The following is a 17,610-nucleotide window of genomic DNA, read 5'->3' as shown; positions in this document are numbered from 1 at the left end:
TCTTGATATGGGCATGTCTTTGTCTGCCTATTTACAGTTAAAGTGAATCTCCAAGTCTGTGGACTTGGAATATCTGGCCTCAGCCCTGAGATTCTGCATTTCTGCTCTTTCCAGACTTCCTTACCTACTCTGCAGCCTTGTAGCTATCTCTGTGGCAAAGCAGAGCCTTTCCTGGCAGGTAAACCTGCCCTGTGAATCCGCCCCTCAAGGGCGTGTCAGTACCATTTCCTGGAGCAATCTCACAGGGTGGCTCCACTTTCCATTTGTGCTCAAATACTTTGCTGCTTCCTCTGCAGCTGCCAGACCTGCTCCTGCTGCTGCTCGGTAACTCTCCTCTCTCCCTGGCACCACCATAGGCAGAGGTGGTTGATAAATGGCTTCTACGTGTGCCTGCCTGCCTGCCTTCCTACCTTTTCTTTCATGATCTCTCTCTCTCTGTTCCATAGGGAGAGCATCTGGGAGCACCTTGCTGACCACTGAGAAGATGATGAGCTCAAGCTATTGGAATGAGACAAGCAGCAGCAGCTGTGGGACTCAGCAGCCCCCAGAGGTGCTGCAGGGCCAGCCCCAGCATTACCACTGCTACCATCAGTCAAGCCAAGTCCAGCAGCCACCAGAAAAAAATGTAGTGTATGAGCGAGTGAGGACCTACAGTGGGCCTATGAACAAGGTGGTTCAGGCCTTGGACCCCATCAGCTCACGGGAAGTGCTCTCCCCTCTCAAAACTTCCTCCTCCTACCAAAACTTGGTTTGGAGCGACCATTCTCAGGTACGGCAAAATCAGGCTACTAGAGAGGGAAAATGTCGACCTCATTTCTTTTTTTTCAGCTTCTTTGCCTCCGTTCTATAAGATATTATCTCTTGGCAGATTGCAGCTATATGTGTAATGTACAGTCACCCAAATTCTATCTCTTGGCTGTTCTTTCATTTACTAGTGCCTGTGGTTGTTTTTTTACCAGTTCCAATGATTTTCATAATCTAACTAGAGCATAGGATGGCTCATTTCTTGTTGGATTTGATTGGAATATCCAATCTGAGGTATTCTTTTGCCCCTAATGCAAAGCAATCCTCAACTCAAATACAGTAATTTTTATAGAATAATTTCCCGCTGATTCACTTCATGTCAGAAGTAAACAGGTTTTTTGTATTAAATATGGTGGTGTGGGGACAATGGCATGTACGGAGCGATGAGCAATTGTTTCTGTTCATCAAACAGTATGCTGCTCCAGGATAAGTGATAAGCACAAATGTCTGTTTGAATTGTCATATGTGTTTCTTCTGAAAATGACACATTGGTTCTTATACAGTCAAGGTGAATAACTTATGAATATTGATAGAAAGAGTATTGAAAGAGCGGATATAGGATTGAGGAAGGAAAGACATAAGCAATTGTTATAGGAAAGCTAAAACAGGTGAAATTCTAAGACAACCTTTAATATGAAATAAATTTATTTTTATTTTTATTTATTTATTTTTTTTAAAGATTTTATTTTTTCCTTTTTCTCCCCAACGCACCCCGGTACATAGTTGTGTATTCTTCATTGTGGGTTCTTCTAGTTGTGGCATGTGGGACGCTGCCTCAGCGTGGTCTGATGAGCAGTGCCATGTCCGCGCCCAGGATTCGAACCAACGAAACACTGGGCCGCCTGCAGCGGAGCACGCGAACTTAACCACTCGGCCACGGGGCCAGCCCTGAGATAAATTTATTTTTAAAGGAGTTATTTCAGCATCAGTGTCTGTGCTAATAATCTTGCCAATGAACGGAAAGGAAAATTGCAAAACTACGTAAAATTGACAGCTCTATGTCTGTTTTTATTCTTTGACTTTCTTTACATTAAATTTGTATGTCTTTAAGCTTTCCAGAAACTTCTGTAGAAATTGGAATTTTATTTTCAAGATACAATTTGTACTGTGAAGAGCTCAAAAAATGATTCAGATGATATTATCCTATGTTGCATGATTATACCAATCTGGAATAATATGGATTATTTTCCCCAAAACCACAATTTAAAGTATGATATGAAGCAACATTTCCAAAGCATATAATAAAACTATTTTAAAAAAATGTTTAAAGGTATAAATAACCCAACAACTACAAAGGCCAGAGTTTTACTCTTTTATTCCACTCCTAGCTTAATTTGAGGGAAAAAATATGAAGAAAAAAGTCCAGGATTTATTGTTAGCAATTTCCTAGTTGAGAAAAACCCTACCTATATTGAAGTCAAAGGAAAGAAAAATATAAAGTTCAAAAAATACTAGTTTGTATAAGTGATAATAATAATGCAAATGCACATTCCAATATTCAGTATGGGGATGTTAATGAACAACAAAGTGGGTGCCACCTATGTTCCTTAGTAGTCAAAAAACAATGCGACGGTCAAAAACAACAATTGCCAGTATCATAGGAATGCTAAAATCACCCTATCTGTTATAGTTATTTGAACATTAACTCCTTTTCTTGTTGACTTGCTAGTAAAAGAAAGATGAAGAGATAAAAATTTAAAAGCCGAAATTTGGCAAGTTATAAATATTGACTACAGAACAATTTTTAGGATCAAACTTTATTGTACGCTCGTTAATTTGACTTTCCTTTTTAATAATCCCAGGACCAAGCTAATCAAGTTTTTTACAAGACTTTCCTTCTTTCTTCCTGATATTTGCTAAAGTGATCCTTGCAAGACTCTCTCCATCCTGAAAAGTAGTTTCCTGTAGAGGAATTTAAAAAGAACCTTAGGGATAGAAAGTATGGCCACAGAAACTGGGATAAGAGATTGGAATGGAGGGTGTTGTGAAGTCCGAAGCTATTTATAATTGAAAAGAAAGAAAAGGAAGGGCTGGGTGAGGATGAAGGAGGTGAGAAGCAGATACTTGATAAAGGAAAAATATAAGAAGGTTTTCCATTCCCTAAGTGAAACAAGAAGAGAGAAAATTTGTCTATAAAATTTCAAACTGAGTTAGATGTCAAAGGCATTCACAAATCCACCAAAAAATAATTTTGCAGAAAAGCTTTTAGATAGCTGCCGCAAAGAATGTGACTAGGAAACCATTCTATTTTATTTTCCTGTATCCTTGTTTATTGGTAGGACAGCATTGGGTACAGTTGGATCTAGATTTGATCTGAAATTATCTTCACGCTAACGAAATGGGTAAGATGTGGAAGCCACTTTATTATGTACCATACCAAGAACAAGCAAGCAGTACATATTACTCAAGCTCTTCTTACTTTTCTGGTTTGGTTTATGTTTTAATAAAATCTCTCCTTAATACGCCATGTTGCAGAGACATTTTGAGTTGATATGTAGCAATTACTCTGATGCTAGAGTTTGTGACCATGGCAGCTAGGAAAATGGATATTATAATCAATTATTGGTTATCATGAATTCAATTAAACTTTTACTTTATATGTTTTTAGCACTTTGGATGACATTCAGAGAATTCATAAGATTTAAAAAATACATATAATCGTCAGTAGTGAAATATGTTCCTTTTGAGAAACCAAAATTGATGGCATTCTGCTTTGCTTCCTGAATCTTAATTTTAGCTTAAATGTAGTAGACATTTTAGATTTAACCAAATGCTTTTGCAGCACTTCAGTATTTTCCATTTCCGGCTTTTCAGTACATGTTTTTCCTCTATTTTGTTCTTGTGCACTAAAATGGTGTTTATAGACCTAAACATATTCTAAATTTCTTGAGATATAATGTTGCTTTGTTTCTTGTCTATAATTGATTAGATATGTTTTATGATTCTCGCGGTTATTATTTTGTCTGATTGATAGAGTGCTTCTCGGAGAAAATCAAATGTACGTATCAGTTGTTGGTGAAATTGTCTAAATTGACAGTAGAATTAAAATTAATAGGTTTATCCATATGAGCAAGTAAAATCAAACACGGGTGTAATCAAGGTCATAGATGCATTTTAGAACTGAATGCAGTCTTGTAAATAAATGGAGTTCCAGAAACTACATAAAACAAAAGAAAACAAGAAACCTTAGAGCTCAAGCTTTTAAAAAGCTTAAATATTAGCCTACCATCATTGACTCAAAATGAAATACTGTGTTAAATGAACAGCATTGACATGAATTATTGATTGGAAATATGTTTGTCCCTTCCCTTAATTTAGCTTTTCATGAAGCTCAAGATATTTTCCATGTATATAGAGGAGCTCTGTTGTGTGATAGAGAAATGAATCAAAATAAAATATTTTTAATACCAGTGATTCATTGAACATATATTTATAAAGTGCCTATTATGTAGGAAGCACTCTGATTACCTGTATAAATACCATTTGCTTATCCAGGGACAGCCCACATTGAGGACAGATATATAGGACCTAGTCCGTAGGTGTCCCATATGTCTATATTTCATTTTTAAATATTATTTTATGCTTTGTCCCTCAATATTTTATTGAATAAAACAAGCGTTGGTGCAAAAAGAGATCTCTTAACATATGTGTTATATGGGCTACCATTCTTTTGAATTTGAAACTTGCAACCAAATTTAGCTCTATAGAGAGCAGCCCAGAGGAGAATGTGTGTTTATGAATGGCCTCTGCTCTCAATAATTATTCAGCTTGGTCTTATCTTTGTTTACATAATTTTTTTTCTTTTTCTTTGGTACAAAGAATGTAGATAGCTCCCTTACTATGCCAGTATTTCATTTCACTAGTAGAAAATTTTCCTCTTCTGTGGAGAGGGGTGTGTTGCTTCAATAAATTGTTGTTCAAGGGTGTGGTACTAAAGTGAATGATTGTTCAAGGAAGTAGGTTGCCTGAAAAAGGAATGAGGTCATAGGATAAAGAGACCTATGTTTTCAGCTTTTGTCTTCTCTTTTGTGCTTAAAATTAAATGAAGCTATAGAAATTCTGAGTGCAACTAATTGTGGGGTGAAAATGCCCATGCCAATTGTTTCTTGTTTAAGGGAGGTCTGATAAATTGCTGGGCCTGTTTTCAGTCAATGGCACTCACAAGCTGTCATTATGTATGTGTGTGGCAAGGTGGGGGTGCTGAGGAAAGGGGAAGAGACATGAAGTTGTCCTTTAACTGTTGTGATCCAAATTTCTTTTCTCGACAATTCATGGTAAAACAACTGGGAGATTAGCCATGCTCTTAAACTCCATTTAAAAGTGAAAACCTTTCTAAACAAATATATTTGAGTTAATTTTTTCTTCACACCAGCAGCTATCTCAATAGTGATCTTTTTTTGACTTCCGGTGGAGCATATATACTTCTAGGTTTTAAAGGCAAAAAGGATGTACTGCAAAAGGACGGTATACAGTCACGCACCATATAACGACGTTTTGGTCAATGACAGACAGCATATATGACAGTGGTCCCATAAAATTACAATGGAGTTGAAAGATTCTTATCACCTAGTGATATTGTAGCCATTGTAATGTCATAGCATGATGCATTACTCATGTGTTTGTGGTGATGCTGGTATAAACAAACCTACTGCATTGCCAGTCATATAAAAGTACAGCACATACAATTATGTAAAGTATATAATACTTGATAATGATAATAAATGACTACATTACTGGTTTATGTATTTACTAAACTATACTCTTTATCGTCATTTTAGAGTGTACTCTTTCTACTTATAAAAAAGGTTTACTGTAAAACAGTATGCCACGTTACACTGGCAGCAGCCTTATATATCTCATGTTTACTGCACTCTTGATTGCATCATTTTCTCTTGTGCTTGATTTAATCTCATGTTGTTTTATTCATCACGGCCCTTAAGCATACAAAATGCACTGCTAATGTTGTCAGTAAGAGGTTATGTTGAGTGATTGACCTGGAAACAAAATTAAAAGTGATTAAGGACTACAAAAGTGGAAAATCAGTGATGGTTATTGCTCGCCAGTCAGGCATGTCCCATTCCACCATAGCTATGATCTTGAAGAACAAGAACAACATGAAAGAAGCTGTTAAAGGCTCTGCTTCATTGAAGGCAATGAGACCAGCAAAAATTCAAGAAGGGCTTATATCAGGCATGGAGAAATTTCTAATGACCTGGATTGAGGACCAGACACAGAAGCATATCCCTCTCAGCACCATGACGATCATGGTCAAAGCAAAAAGTTGGTTTGCAATGTGGAAAGAAAAGATTGGACTCAGCTACGATGTTGAATTTTCTGCTAGCTCTGGGTGGTTTAAACAATTCAAGAATCGTTATTCATTACACGATGTGAAAGTGAGTGGTGAGTTTTCGAGTGCTGACTTGAAGGCAGCTGAAGAATTTTTGAAAATTCTAGATAAGCTGATTGTGGAGAAAAATTACTTGCCAGAGCAAATATTCAATAGGGATGAAACCTCCCTATTCTGGAAACTAATGCCTGAAAGGGCTTTCATCCATAAGGAGGTCAAGTCAATGCCAGGTTTCAAGGCTATTAAGGACAGGATAACAGTCTTGCTTGGGGGCAGTGTTGCAGGGTACAAATTGAAACCTTTGTGATCTGGCACAGTGAGAACCCCAGGGCCTTCAAACATATCAGTGAGCACACACTGCCAGTGTACTAGAGGAGCAATAAGAAGTCATGGATTACCCAGATCCTCTTCCAAGATGCTCTCCTGAATTGCTATGCTAGCGAAAAGGAGAAGTACTGTTTGGAGATTAATATACCTTTCAAAATTTTTCTATTGATAATGCTCCATGACATCTTCTTTTTATTGGTGATCTTCATCCCAATAGCAAAGTGGTGTTTCTCCCTCCAAACACCACCTCTTTAATCAACCAATGTATCAAAGAGTTAAAGTAGCTTTTAAGGCCAACTATCTGAAGAGAATCTTTGCCTAGGCTATTGCTGCAATGGAGAAAGAAACTGGGAAGACAGTGATGTAATTCTGGAAGAATTGTAACACTTATGACTGCATCAAGAACCTTGGTTGGGCTTCAGGTGATGTCACTAAGGCATGTCTGAATGGCGTCTGGAAGAAGACACTCAAGAGGTTCATTCATGATGATTTCAAAGAACTTGCCAAGGATGAGGAGGTTGCAAAAATCAGCATGGCTCTGGGTTGAGATGGCAATCAACTTTAAACTGGGTGTGAATGAGGATAATATTGAGGAGCTCCTAGAAGTGGTTCCTGAAGAATGGAGTAATGAGGAGTTGTTCGTAGTGGAATAGGAACACATAGCTGAAGAAGTGCAAGAGAAAAGGAAAGTACAAGGGAAGAAAAGAAGAACTCCCAAGAAAACTCACAGTGAAGAGTTTAGCAGAAGCTTTTGCAGACCTCAACAATCTCCTTAAAAAGTCTGAAAACATGGACCCAAACACTGAAAGGTTTTCATTGAGAGGAATGTTCATGATACATTATCTGCTTTTAGGCAAATCTATGATGAAAAAAAGAAACAAACCAAGCAAGCCATCATGGACATATTTCTGAGTATGACCTCAGGCAGGTCTTTATGAGATATTCCAGAAGAAGGCGTTGCTATCGTAGGAGATGACAGCTCCATGAGTTTTACTTGCCTTAAAGACTTTCCTGTGGGACAAGATGTGCAGGTGGAAGACAGTGATATTGATGATCCTGACTTTGTGTAGGCCTAGGCTAATGTATGTGTTTGTGTCTTCATTTTTAACAAAAATAAAAATAGAAGAAAGCTCATAGATTAAGGATATAAAGAAAGAACATATTTTTGTACAGCCGTACAATGTGTTTGTGCTTTAAGCTGTGTTATTACAAAAGAGTCAAAAAGTTATAATGTTTATCAAGCAAAAAAGTTATAGTAAGCTAAGGTTAACATTATTAGAGATAAAAAATATTTTTTATAAATTTAGTGCGGCGTAAGTGTGCCATGTTTATAAAGTCCACAGTAGTGTACAGTAATGTGCTATGGCTTCACTTTCACTCCCTACTGACTCACCCAGAGCAACTTCCAGTCTTGCAAGCTCCATTCACAGTAAGTTGCCTATACAGGTGTACCATTTTTTATCTTTTGTACCGTATTTTTACTGCACCTTTCCTATGTTTAGATATATTTAAATACACAATATTTACCATTGTCTTACAATTGCCTGCAGTATTCAGTACAGTAACATGCTGTACAGGTTTGTAGCCGAGGAGCAATAGGCTATACCGTATAGCCTAGGTGTGTAGTAGGCTATACCATCTAGGTCTGTATAAATACACTCTCTGATATTTGCAAAAGGATTAAATCACCCAACAACACATTTCTCAGAATACATCTCCGTGGTTAAGGAACACATGACTGAACTTTATTTTCTCTCCTAGTTTCCTTCAGGAAAAGAAGAAAAATAATACAGGAATGAGTCTCTTAAATGAGGGATTTCCATTGGAGGGAAGGGACGAGGGGAAGGAGTTCTATTACTAGTACACTCTAGTACATTTTCTTGCTTTCATTACATGATAATAGAATCACAGGTTTTATCTTAAATTAAAGAAGTGTTTGTTTCATCTAAAGAGAGATCATTATGATTTTCATGTTTCTTCCTGTACAAAGTTCAGAACAACATCTCAGCAATAACCTATGGCAGGTGTTTAACCATGTTACTGGCTGTGATAGGTTCTAACAAAAACATCTCCCATACTATTCAGGGAATTTATTCAAATGGCAGTTTGCCTTGGCAAATTCTGCCAGCTCAAGCGTCAGGTGGTTTTCAGAGATTTTCAGAGTCATTAGGACTGACAGCAACATCCGTAAAGCTACCATGGTTTTCCTTCTTGGAACATTGTATTATCTATTAGTCTTTAGGTAAAGTTTTAAAATTTAAATTAAACAAAATGAAAGAGTTCCAAGTCCATTCCAACAAGCTTCCAAATATTTAGAGAACAAAGTCCTGTACTATGTATGTAATCTTCTCTATTACTTAATTCTCATTCCCAGCAACCTCACTGTCTCTCCTATCTGTTGCACCAAGGTCTTGAACTCTTTGATCAGAGCTATCAATAGGAAAATGAAAGCTAAGAGGTATTGACTGAAGAGGTTCATATTGTGCAATGTCTAAAGATCAGTCACAGAGAACACAGTGTGGAGAAAACACCCACACAAATAAATCTATGTGGAATGTCTCAGGGAGAGCTGCAAATAATAAACAGGCAGTAATGAGGTAGACTTTGGCAGAGCCAAACTATGAAACAGTCTAGTGCAGTGGCTAAGAGTGTAGGCTTAGGTTTTAAACTTCTTGGGTTTAATTCCTGGTTCGGAGACTTGCTAGCTATACGACTCAGTGGCCTCATTTGTAAAACGTGGCAACAGCAACACCTAACACGTAGGATTGTTGTAGAGTCAAATGCTATAATATATGGTGGAAAGCACAGTACAGCAATTGACACGTAGTAAATGTTAATGCTGTATTATCTAGAATAAATTACTTGACCTCTCAGGACCTCAATGCTCTCATTTGTAAAGCGGGACCATAACACCTTCCTTCAGGGTTGTAGTGAGTATTGAATGAGGTAACATGTGAAAGTGTCCAGCACAATGTCTGGCACAGAGTTAGCACTCAATAATTCTTTCCACTTGTATTACTGATTTATAAAAGTATAGCCAACGAAAGCTCCTACCTGCACAAACAAAATAAGATAATAAAATAAATAAATAGACTATAAAGTAAGAGTTCCTTTGACACTGGAAAGATTAGGTAAACATATGCTTGAAAGGCTTATTAGGGCTCTACTAGCTAAGAGAGACTAATGAGGAAAAGCATTAAAGCAATTTTCTAAAACTCATAGTATATGATCAAAAGACTGGAACAGCAGGAATGTATTTATAATGTTTACTGGCATAAATATCTTTTAGAAAGAGTAATTTCGAAGTTCCCGTGCTCTTAGAGTCTTTGAATTTGAACATCAATATTTGAGATGGAGCTTTTTTATTTTGTGGAACTTTTCTTTTTAAAATGTAGTAACAGTGAGCATTAAAGCTCGCTTGCAGTCTACCTCTTACCTAATGTTTCCTTTACAGCTGCACTTCTAATAGGGTAGCATGTGCCTATTTACATTTACACTTAAATTAATTAAAATCAAATAAAATTAAGTACTCAATTTCTATGTCTCACTAGCCACGTTTTACGTGCTCAACAGCCTCATGTGGTTAGTGGTTACTGTATTGGAGAGCACAGACACAGAACGCTTCCACCATTGCAGAGAGTTCTACTGGACACTGTGGATCTCTATATTCAAGCTACTCTTTTAAATACAGAAATACTTCTAAGATCATCACATTTGAAGAAATTGATGGTGGCACAAATGTATGATCAAAGTGCTGCCAATTTACACCATCAGCTCTAATGGGCACCTAGGAATGGAACAAAAAATGAAGGCACAAACTGTCAAAGTATAAGTTTAGAGTGACTATTTCAGTAGAAGGAGAATTAAATTCATAAACCTTTAAGAAAAGACCTGAATAAAAGATTTTTATGTATACATGTATGTATCTATCCTTCTGTCTATCTATATAATTTTTCCAGAACATCACTTTTTGACAGAGCAAATGCTTAAGTAGGAAAAAGATGAAAAATAACCCCCCTCAATCAAAACGCATCTTCCTTCTTTTTTTTTTTTTTTTTTTTTGAGGAAGATTAGCCCTGAGCTAACTACTGCCAATACTCCTCTTTTTGCTGAGGAACACTGGCCCTGAGCTAACATCCATGCCCACGTTCCTCTATTTTATAAGTGGGACGCCAACCACAGCATGGCTTTTGCCAAGCAGTGCCATGTCCGCACCTGGGATCCCAACTGGCGAACTCCAGGCTGCTGAGAAGCGGAATGTGTGCACTTAACTGCTGCACCACCAGGCCGGCCCACGCATCTTCGTTCTTTTGGGCACATAATCTGGGTTTCATAGCATTACTGGAACTGCCTATCTCTCTTAACCTACTGAAGTAATTTTAAATTTTGGTAAGTAAAGTTCAAATATCATTCCCATTCTTGTAGATGAGGTGACCAAGGCACAGAGACATTATGTGACTCGCTCAAGTTCATACAGCCACTATGTGGTAGAATTGGGATTTAAATCTAGCAATCTAGTTCCAGCTGTGTTCTTATAACCGTCATGCTCTACTGTGTATACCCGATCTACACATTTGACTCTCACGTTACACAGTCTCTGATATCCGATTCCTATTTATACTTCACGATCATTTTCTTTTACGCTCCCATTATGAATCACCTAAAATCTTTTGGGACACAAACCAGGGCAAAAATAAATAATAATTGAATATTTCAATAATTTTTAAATATGTTATTTACCAAGAAGGCAGATTTTTTTGTCACTGTTCAGAATTTTTTAAATATTTTTCTCATAAATTTTACTGATTGTTTCATGTCAGAATATACAAGGCTCCAGCACTGAGTAATAAGTTGATTAATTTTTATTTAAAAATTCATAAATGCTTTGGGAGAACTTTGCTAGAAATATTATGAAGAAATAAAATCAGCTTGTATCTTATTGTCGAATTTATGACCTCAGCAATAAAATGGCATTGGATTTGTAATTTAGAATCTTTTCAAAAACTTTGATAATGAAGTTCCAAAGTTAGGTTCCAACTCCTCGCCTTAATGATATTAAAGACCCTCCTTAGGACAGTCCCATCCTACTTTCACAGTCTTATCTCCCACTACACATCTCCTCCCACCTTGTGTTCTAGACACACTGTACTGTTCTGTTGAACAAACTGAGTATTTTGCCTCCCTCCCATCCCCGCCTTTGTTCATTCCTCCTCCACTCTGGCAACATCCCCCCTTCCCTCACATTTCTGCTGGAATTCCACCTATCCCTCAAAATCCACCTGGAAAGTCATCTTCTTCAAGACATCTTCTCCAACCCGGAACCTTCTTACCCTCTCCTTAATGTAGTACTCCAATCGCACCTCCATTCCAGATGTGGTCTCCTTTTTAAAGCTAATATCACTTTTTATTATTTAACTGTAAGTATTATAAGGTACTTATAATACTGAGTAGTATATTCTTTCTGTGATCCTTCTTTCCCTCCACCACGGACTGTAAACTTGTTGAGGGTTGAGATTTTTTAAATCAAAACTCGAAGATAAATCAAAATAAATGTTTCGGAGAATGGAATGGAATAGGAAATTCCCTCTCTCTTTCTCTCTCCTCTCCCTTCTCTCCCCTCTCTTTGTGATTACAGCTTACAAATATGCCTGAATGTGGCTGTCATCAGGGGCTTTAATAAAGACATATGACTAGGATTGTTTGTGGGTTTCACTCTCCTATGCTTTCTCTTTGAACTGAAAATGGAAAGTAGGACACAAATTGCCTCTTTAAAAAAGTAAACAACATAAATTAAATATTAGAAAGCTATTTAATAAGTCAATTAGTTTTCTATTCTAGTTCTTGGGTCCAATTAAGCATCTAGATTTGACTTCTTTATATTTGATTTACACTTTTTTTCCTATGGACAAATATTTATCATTACTTACTATGGCAAATGCTGTTAAAGGGCTAGTGATTCTGATCTGTCATCATATCATTTCCCTAGGATCTTGTTGTGATGCTTCCTTTAAACAAATTAGCTTGAAGCTGCTAATTAGTCTACTTATACAAATATTCCCTCGACCCCCCCGCTACTGAAATTTTGTCTAGATGAAGTGCTTTTACTTATTGAGTCTTATTCTGTTACCCTGTAACTGGTTGAGCATATCAGTTATGTGCCCTGAGAGTCCCTCATAAAAACTACTACTACTGTTCAATACTCAGTCACACACTAAAATACATTTAGAACTTTCTGAAGAAAGATTTTTATGCTCAAACACAGTATTTACCCATTTCTCTTCTACACAGACTTTAGCTTGGATGCATAGGTTCCTGCATAAAATTATCTAAGAATCTTTACAAATCTAATGTATGTAAGATGTAATCTAAGAATATGTTCTCTAGAAAAGTTGCATAGGGGCCGGCTCCGTGGCCGAGTGGTTAAGTTCGCGGGCTCCGCGTCAGCGGCCCAGGGTTCAGATCCTGGGTGCGGACATGGCGCAGCTCGTCAGGCCACGTTGAGGCGGCGTCCCACATCCCACCACTAGAGGGACCGGCAACTGAGATATACAACTGCGTACAGGGGGGGTTGGGGAGATAAAGCAGGAAAAAAAAAAAAGATTGGCAGCAGTTGTTAGCCCAGGTGCCAATCCTTAAAAAAAAAAAAGAAAGAAAGAAAAGTTGCATAAATTCCCTACAAACACCTTATATCACTCTTCTGCCCAAAAAAACTTCAATGGCACAGCGTCTATAAATTTCTTAGTCTGACTTTCAAAGCCCTCCATTATCTGGCTTCTAGGGACCTTACTTCCTGGAACTCCCCTTCTAGTATTTTGTATTTCAGCCAAAATGTAAACCACCGTTCTCTAAATATAGCCCCCAGTTTTCCACTATTATGCCTTTGTTCACGTTGCTCTTACACCTGAGATACCCCTATGCCCCCCCCATCCTCACCAATCTAGAAATGCTGACTCATATCAATTTTTCAAGACTTTCTTCAGCTGTAACCTTGTGATGAACTCTCAAATTGTCCCAGGCTGAAGATGTCTCTTAGCCCTCGAAACTCCCATGGGAAGTTCCTTATAGCTCTTATGATACTCTATTTGATTTTTATTTACAATAATAGTTTCTACCCTCTAACTGATTACAAGCATGATGAAAATAGAGAGTATATTCTGTCTTTCATATCTCTTTCAATACCATTGCATAACAAGTACTGAAGAAATAATTTAGTTACACGTGTAACCAATCCAGTAAGAATAATGCCTCATATTAATAAAATTTTTATCTTTCAAAATTCTTTTACATACATTATTTACACAACAGAACTCCAAAAATTAAGGAGGAAAATAATTACACCCATTGTACAAATTTTACAGTGTACAAATAAAAATGTGCATTATATATGATTTGTCTGTTGTACAAATAAGGAAATTGAGGCTCAAATAGCTCAAAATAACTTGTCCAAGTTTTAACAGCTAGTTAATGAATGCCCTGGGTTTAGAAACCAGCTCTTGATATTTCCACTGTATCAGCTATCTCCCTTAATTTACCTTAGTTAGATACTAAAATATTTTTAGTTTAAACAAGTTTGTATGCTTTGGTTTCAGTAAATCAATTGATGACTACTCTTCCTGTATGTTTCCCATTCTAATGTTCCATTATCAGAGTGGAAAGTATCAAAAATATATTAGAGGACAAAAATAGTTTGTCATTTAATTTTCAAGGTTTTGTCCTGAAATAATCTTGGAATTCAGAGCCCCAAGTTTTTAGTTTCCCTTCTACCTAAAGGAGAATAATGCCTCTCCTGCTTCTGCTTTCCCTTCTTTCTCCACTGCATTGAGCTACTCAAAAGCTCTCCCTGAGGTAAGTAGCTGAGAAATTAGGGCCATTTGCAGTTCATATGATTTGTTAACTCTGAAAAAGATGCTATTTTAACAAAGAGTTCTAAATAAAATAGAGTTTTGTGACAACTGAATTCTCCCTAGGGCAACTAGGGTTTCCCAGTTCTGATTTAAGGCGTACTAAGGGGTATGGACAATTATCTCAAGTGATGTAGTGAAATTATCCCCCAAAGCAGACTGATTTTAATCTACTCTGATCTTAAAATTGGTAATACCATAGGTACTTTACAAAAGGAGGAGGAGGGGGAGAAGGAGGAAGAAGGCTACTACAACTTTCCCAAAGCTGGAAATCATTACTTTAGGCAGTGGGAGAAAAATAGGCCTGGATTTTATACTAAGTATGAGCCCATCTAATTATAAAGAAAATTATTTTCACCAGAACTCTACCTAAAGAAAGTTGCCAACAAGGCAATATTTGTGTATTTAGCAAATTTGAGCCACAGGAATAAACGGCCCAATACTACGCTGAATATTTCGTCAGAAAAAGTAGGGCCTTCCAGCAAAATTGAAGGGTGCAGATGATATGAGTATTAAACAAAAATTCAATGATTTTCAAGGTTAGAGGCCTGTGAGTGCACTCTGTAAATATATCATGCAGTCTACTAAAAAATCCCTATTAAATTTGTAGAAGTTTAAATTATTTAATCAAGCCGATTCTCTCACACAGTAACTTTTGGGTGGACCTCTTGTTTCAAGCGCCCAAAAGTTGCCTTTGACAGTAAATAATTTAAAAAAGACAAATATCTAGCCTCCTATTACAAGCACTAGTCAATCTAACAGTAGAATTATGTTCTACAACTTGAAAAACAGAAACTATAATGAGGCAAACTATAGATATGGCAAATTATAGTGATTAAGAGCATGAGTTCTGGAGCCATGCTACTTGAGTTGGCATTCCAACACCTTAGTATTAGCTGTGTGATCTTCAGCTAGTTTCTGAACTATCTTTGTCTAACTTTACTCATATATAAAATGGGGTATAACAGTAACTTATTTGTGTGGTTGTTTTGAGTGTTAAATAAGATAATCTGTGTAACATATTGGCATAGAAAGATCTTAATAGGTATTAATTGCCATCATCATCAAAGGAAAACAAGACTGGCAAGTTTAAAGGATTTGAAATTGTTTGTATGGAAAAATAAGTTGGGGATGATCTCTTATATTGACAGAATGTCAGAAATAGAAAGGTGCTTAAAGATCCTCTAATCCACACTCACCCACACCCACATCCCGTTTATCACACATGGAAATCGAAGCTCAGGGAGATGACGTGAGTTGTTCAATATCAACATAGCTGGCTGGTAGTACAACTAGAAGTAAAACCCAGGGCTCCTGACTTCAAGTCCAGAAGTCTTTCCACTATATTATGGTAGTCATCCCCATCCCTTCCCCAGCCTTTAATTATTTTGTTATAAGGAATGTGGGGCTGTGGCACAGAGGGCATAAGCTCAGAATATTTAACTATTGATTAAATTTAGTGATTTCAACATGAAGGATTTAAGTAAGCTATATACAGATGAGTGATACTGAAAATAAACACTGATATAAGTTATCAAGAGGGAAATTTAGACTCCTATTCCCAGGATGCCTTTAAAACCAAGACATCTTCATTCATTGATTCATTCACAAACATTTTTGATCACTTCTTATGGAACAGGCAATGGCTATTTATGGCATGACATGCTGCAATCCTGCCTAGAGCTAGCTGCCACGGAACGTACCTTTCATCATCAAGATAATGTTCATTTTGGACGTTTACTCAAACTACCTTACCTAATTCTGTAGACTTCCAGGGAAAAGGGACTTTCTTTAGCAAGTCTTTCTGAAATTAATAAACCTTATATTCAGATAGGTCTTTTCCACCTTATGATCAGCCTAATACTGCTACAATTTAAATTCATGCTGGTCAACACCATACGCCTGTTGGCTGAAGAAAAATCACTACAATTTAAACAGCAGATATTTATTTGGGCAATCGGAATTGCAATTTGGGAAACACAGATTCAGACAGAAAACCAAAATGTGCTCCAAGGAAGACAAAGAAGGCAAGGGTTTATAAAGGCAAAAAGAGATAAATTAGGGGCCAGCCCGATGGCGTAGTGGTTAAGTTCACGCACTCTGCTTCAGTGGCTCAGGGTTCACAGGTTCGGATCCCAGGCATGGACCTACACACTGCTTATCAAGCGATGCCGTGGTGGCATCCCACATACAAACAGAGGAAGATTGGCACAGCTATTAGCTCCGTGACAATCTTCCTCATGCAAAAGGAAGAGGATTGGCAACAGATGTTAGCTCAGGACCAGTCTTCCTCACCAAAAAGAAAAGAGAGAGATAAATTACACAGGTTGTTTTGCAAGATTTGTGACTGGTGCTGGCAACAACTGTTACTTCTTGGCTATACGTGATTGGTTGCTAAGGCCATCTCTAAGGCAAAAAGTTCTAATCTATGGGAGTAAGCATATTTCTTGAAAGAAGATCAAGATGACAACAGTGAAGCACAGTTCAAAAGTTACATTTCATCTGAGTAGAGAAGTGATATACATGCATAAACCCCATTTCCTTAATGGCTTCCCAGCTCCATTTTAGAAGCCTCGACATATGCCACTCCATTTAGTTATTGCTGTCCACATGTCTTAATCTCTTTGACTCATATTAAGCTACCATCTTAATATTTTATTTTTGAAGCTATTTCATTTGTCCTCTGTTTTCATGAAGGTTGGATGGTAAAAGCCACATTTTCCTAGATAATTCTAATAATGAAGGCTCAAAACACTTAAGTAAATTATAATCTATGGAATCAGTGTACCAGCCTTCCAAATATAAGAAGATTGAATAATTTATTCATTTTAGGACTAGACTAGTCTGTGTGCAAATACACTAATTTGCCTTTTAAATATCTACTATCTTAGCACCTGAATAAAGTAACCCTGACTATACTACTATAAATAAATGTCTTAAGGGTATGATATATATATATATATGTGTATGTGTATGTGTGTGCATGCGTGCACATGTGTGTGTGTATGTGTGTATGTATTTCTACTTGGGTTAATATCTGCAAATTTATAAAACTTCTCAGTACACTCTTTTATCTTAAAAGCTAGTCCACTTGACTGGTAAGTTTCATTCTGTTTAATTTGCTGATGTCATCAGATTTGGACTGGTTCAAGCGAGAGGGAAAGAACTACCATTTATAGAACACCTACCAGGTGCCAGGCAGTGTGCACAGAGTGACCTCTCAAAATGATT

The 17,610-nt window shown here is 37.1% G+C and overlaps 1 protein-coding gene across 4 annotated transcripts in view; it reads left to right on the top strand.

The window, feature by feature from the left end:
* The first annotated feature begins 226 nt into the window (after positions 1 to 226).
* The window catches only part of POF1B (POF1B actin binding protein), a 75,864-nt gene continuing 58,480 nt past the window's right edge, over positions 227 to 17,610 (top strand). Inside the window, exons 1-2 of one of the 4 annotated variants that reach the window (XM_070502921.1) lie at positions 227 to 324; positions 447 to 769. In XM_070502921.1, the coding sequence (XP_070359022.1) occupies positions 485 to 769 (285 nt within the window). In that variant the 5' untranslated portion in view covers positions 227 to 324; positions 447 to 484. Of the gene's footprint in view, positions 363 to 446; positions 770 to 17,610 lie in introns of all 4 variants that reach the window. The other 3 variants (XM_070502919.1, XM_070502922.1, XM_070502920.1) reach the window with 3 other exon arrangements.

The sequence above is a fragment of the Equus asinus genome, chromosome X, assembly GCF_041296235.1.
Source record: "Equus asinus isolate D_3611 breed Donkey chromosome X, EquAss-T2T_v2, whole genome shotgun sequence".
Lineage (NCBI taxonomy): Eukaryota > Metazoa > Chordata > Mammalia > Perissodactyla > Equidae > Equus > Equus asinus.
The sequence above is the reverse complement of the archived record's forward strand: the minus strand, read 5'-3'. Positions and strand labels throughout refer to the sequence as shown.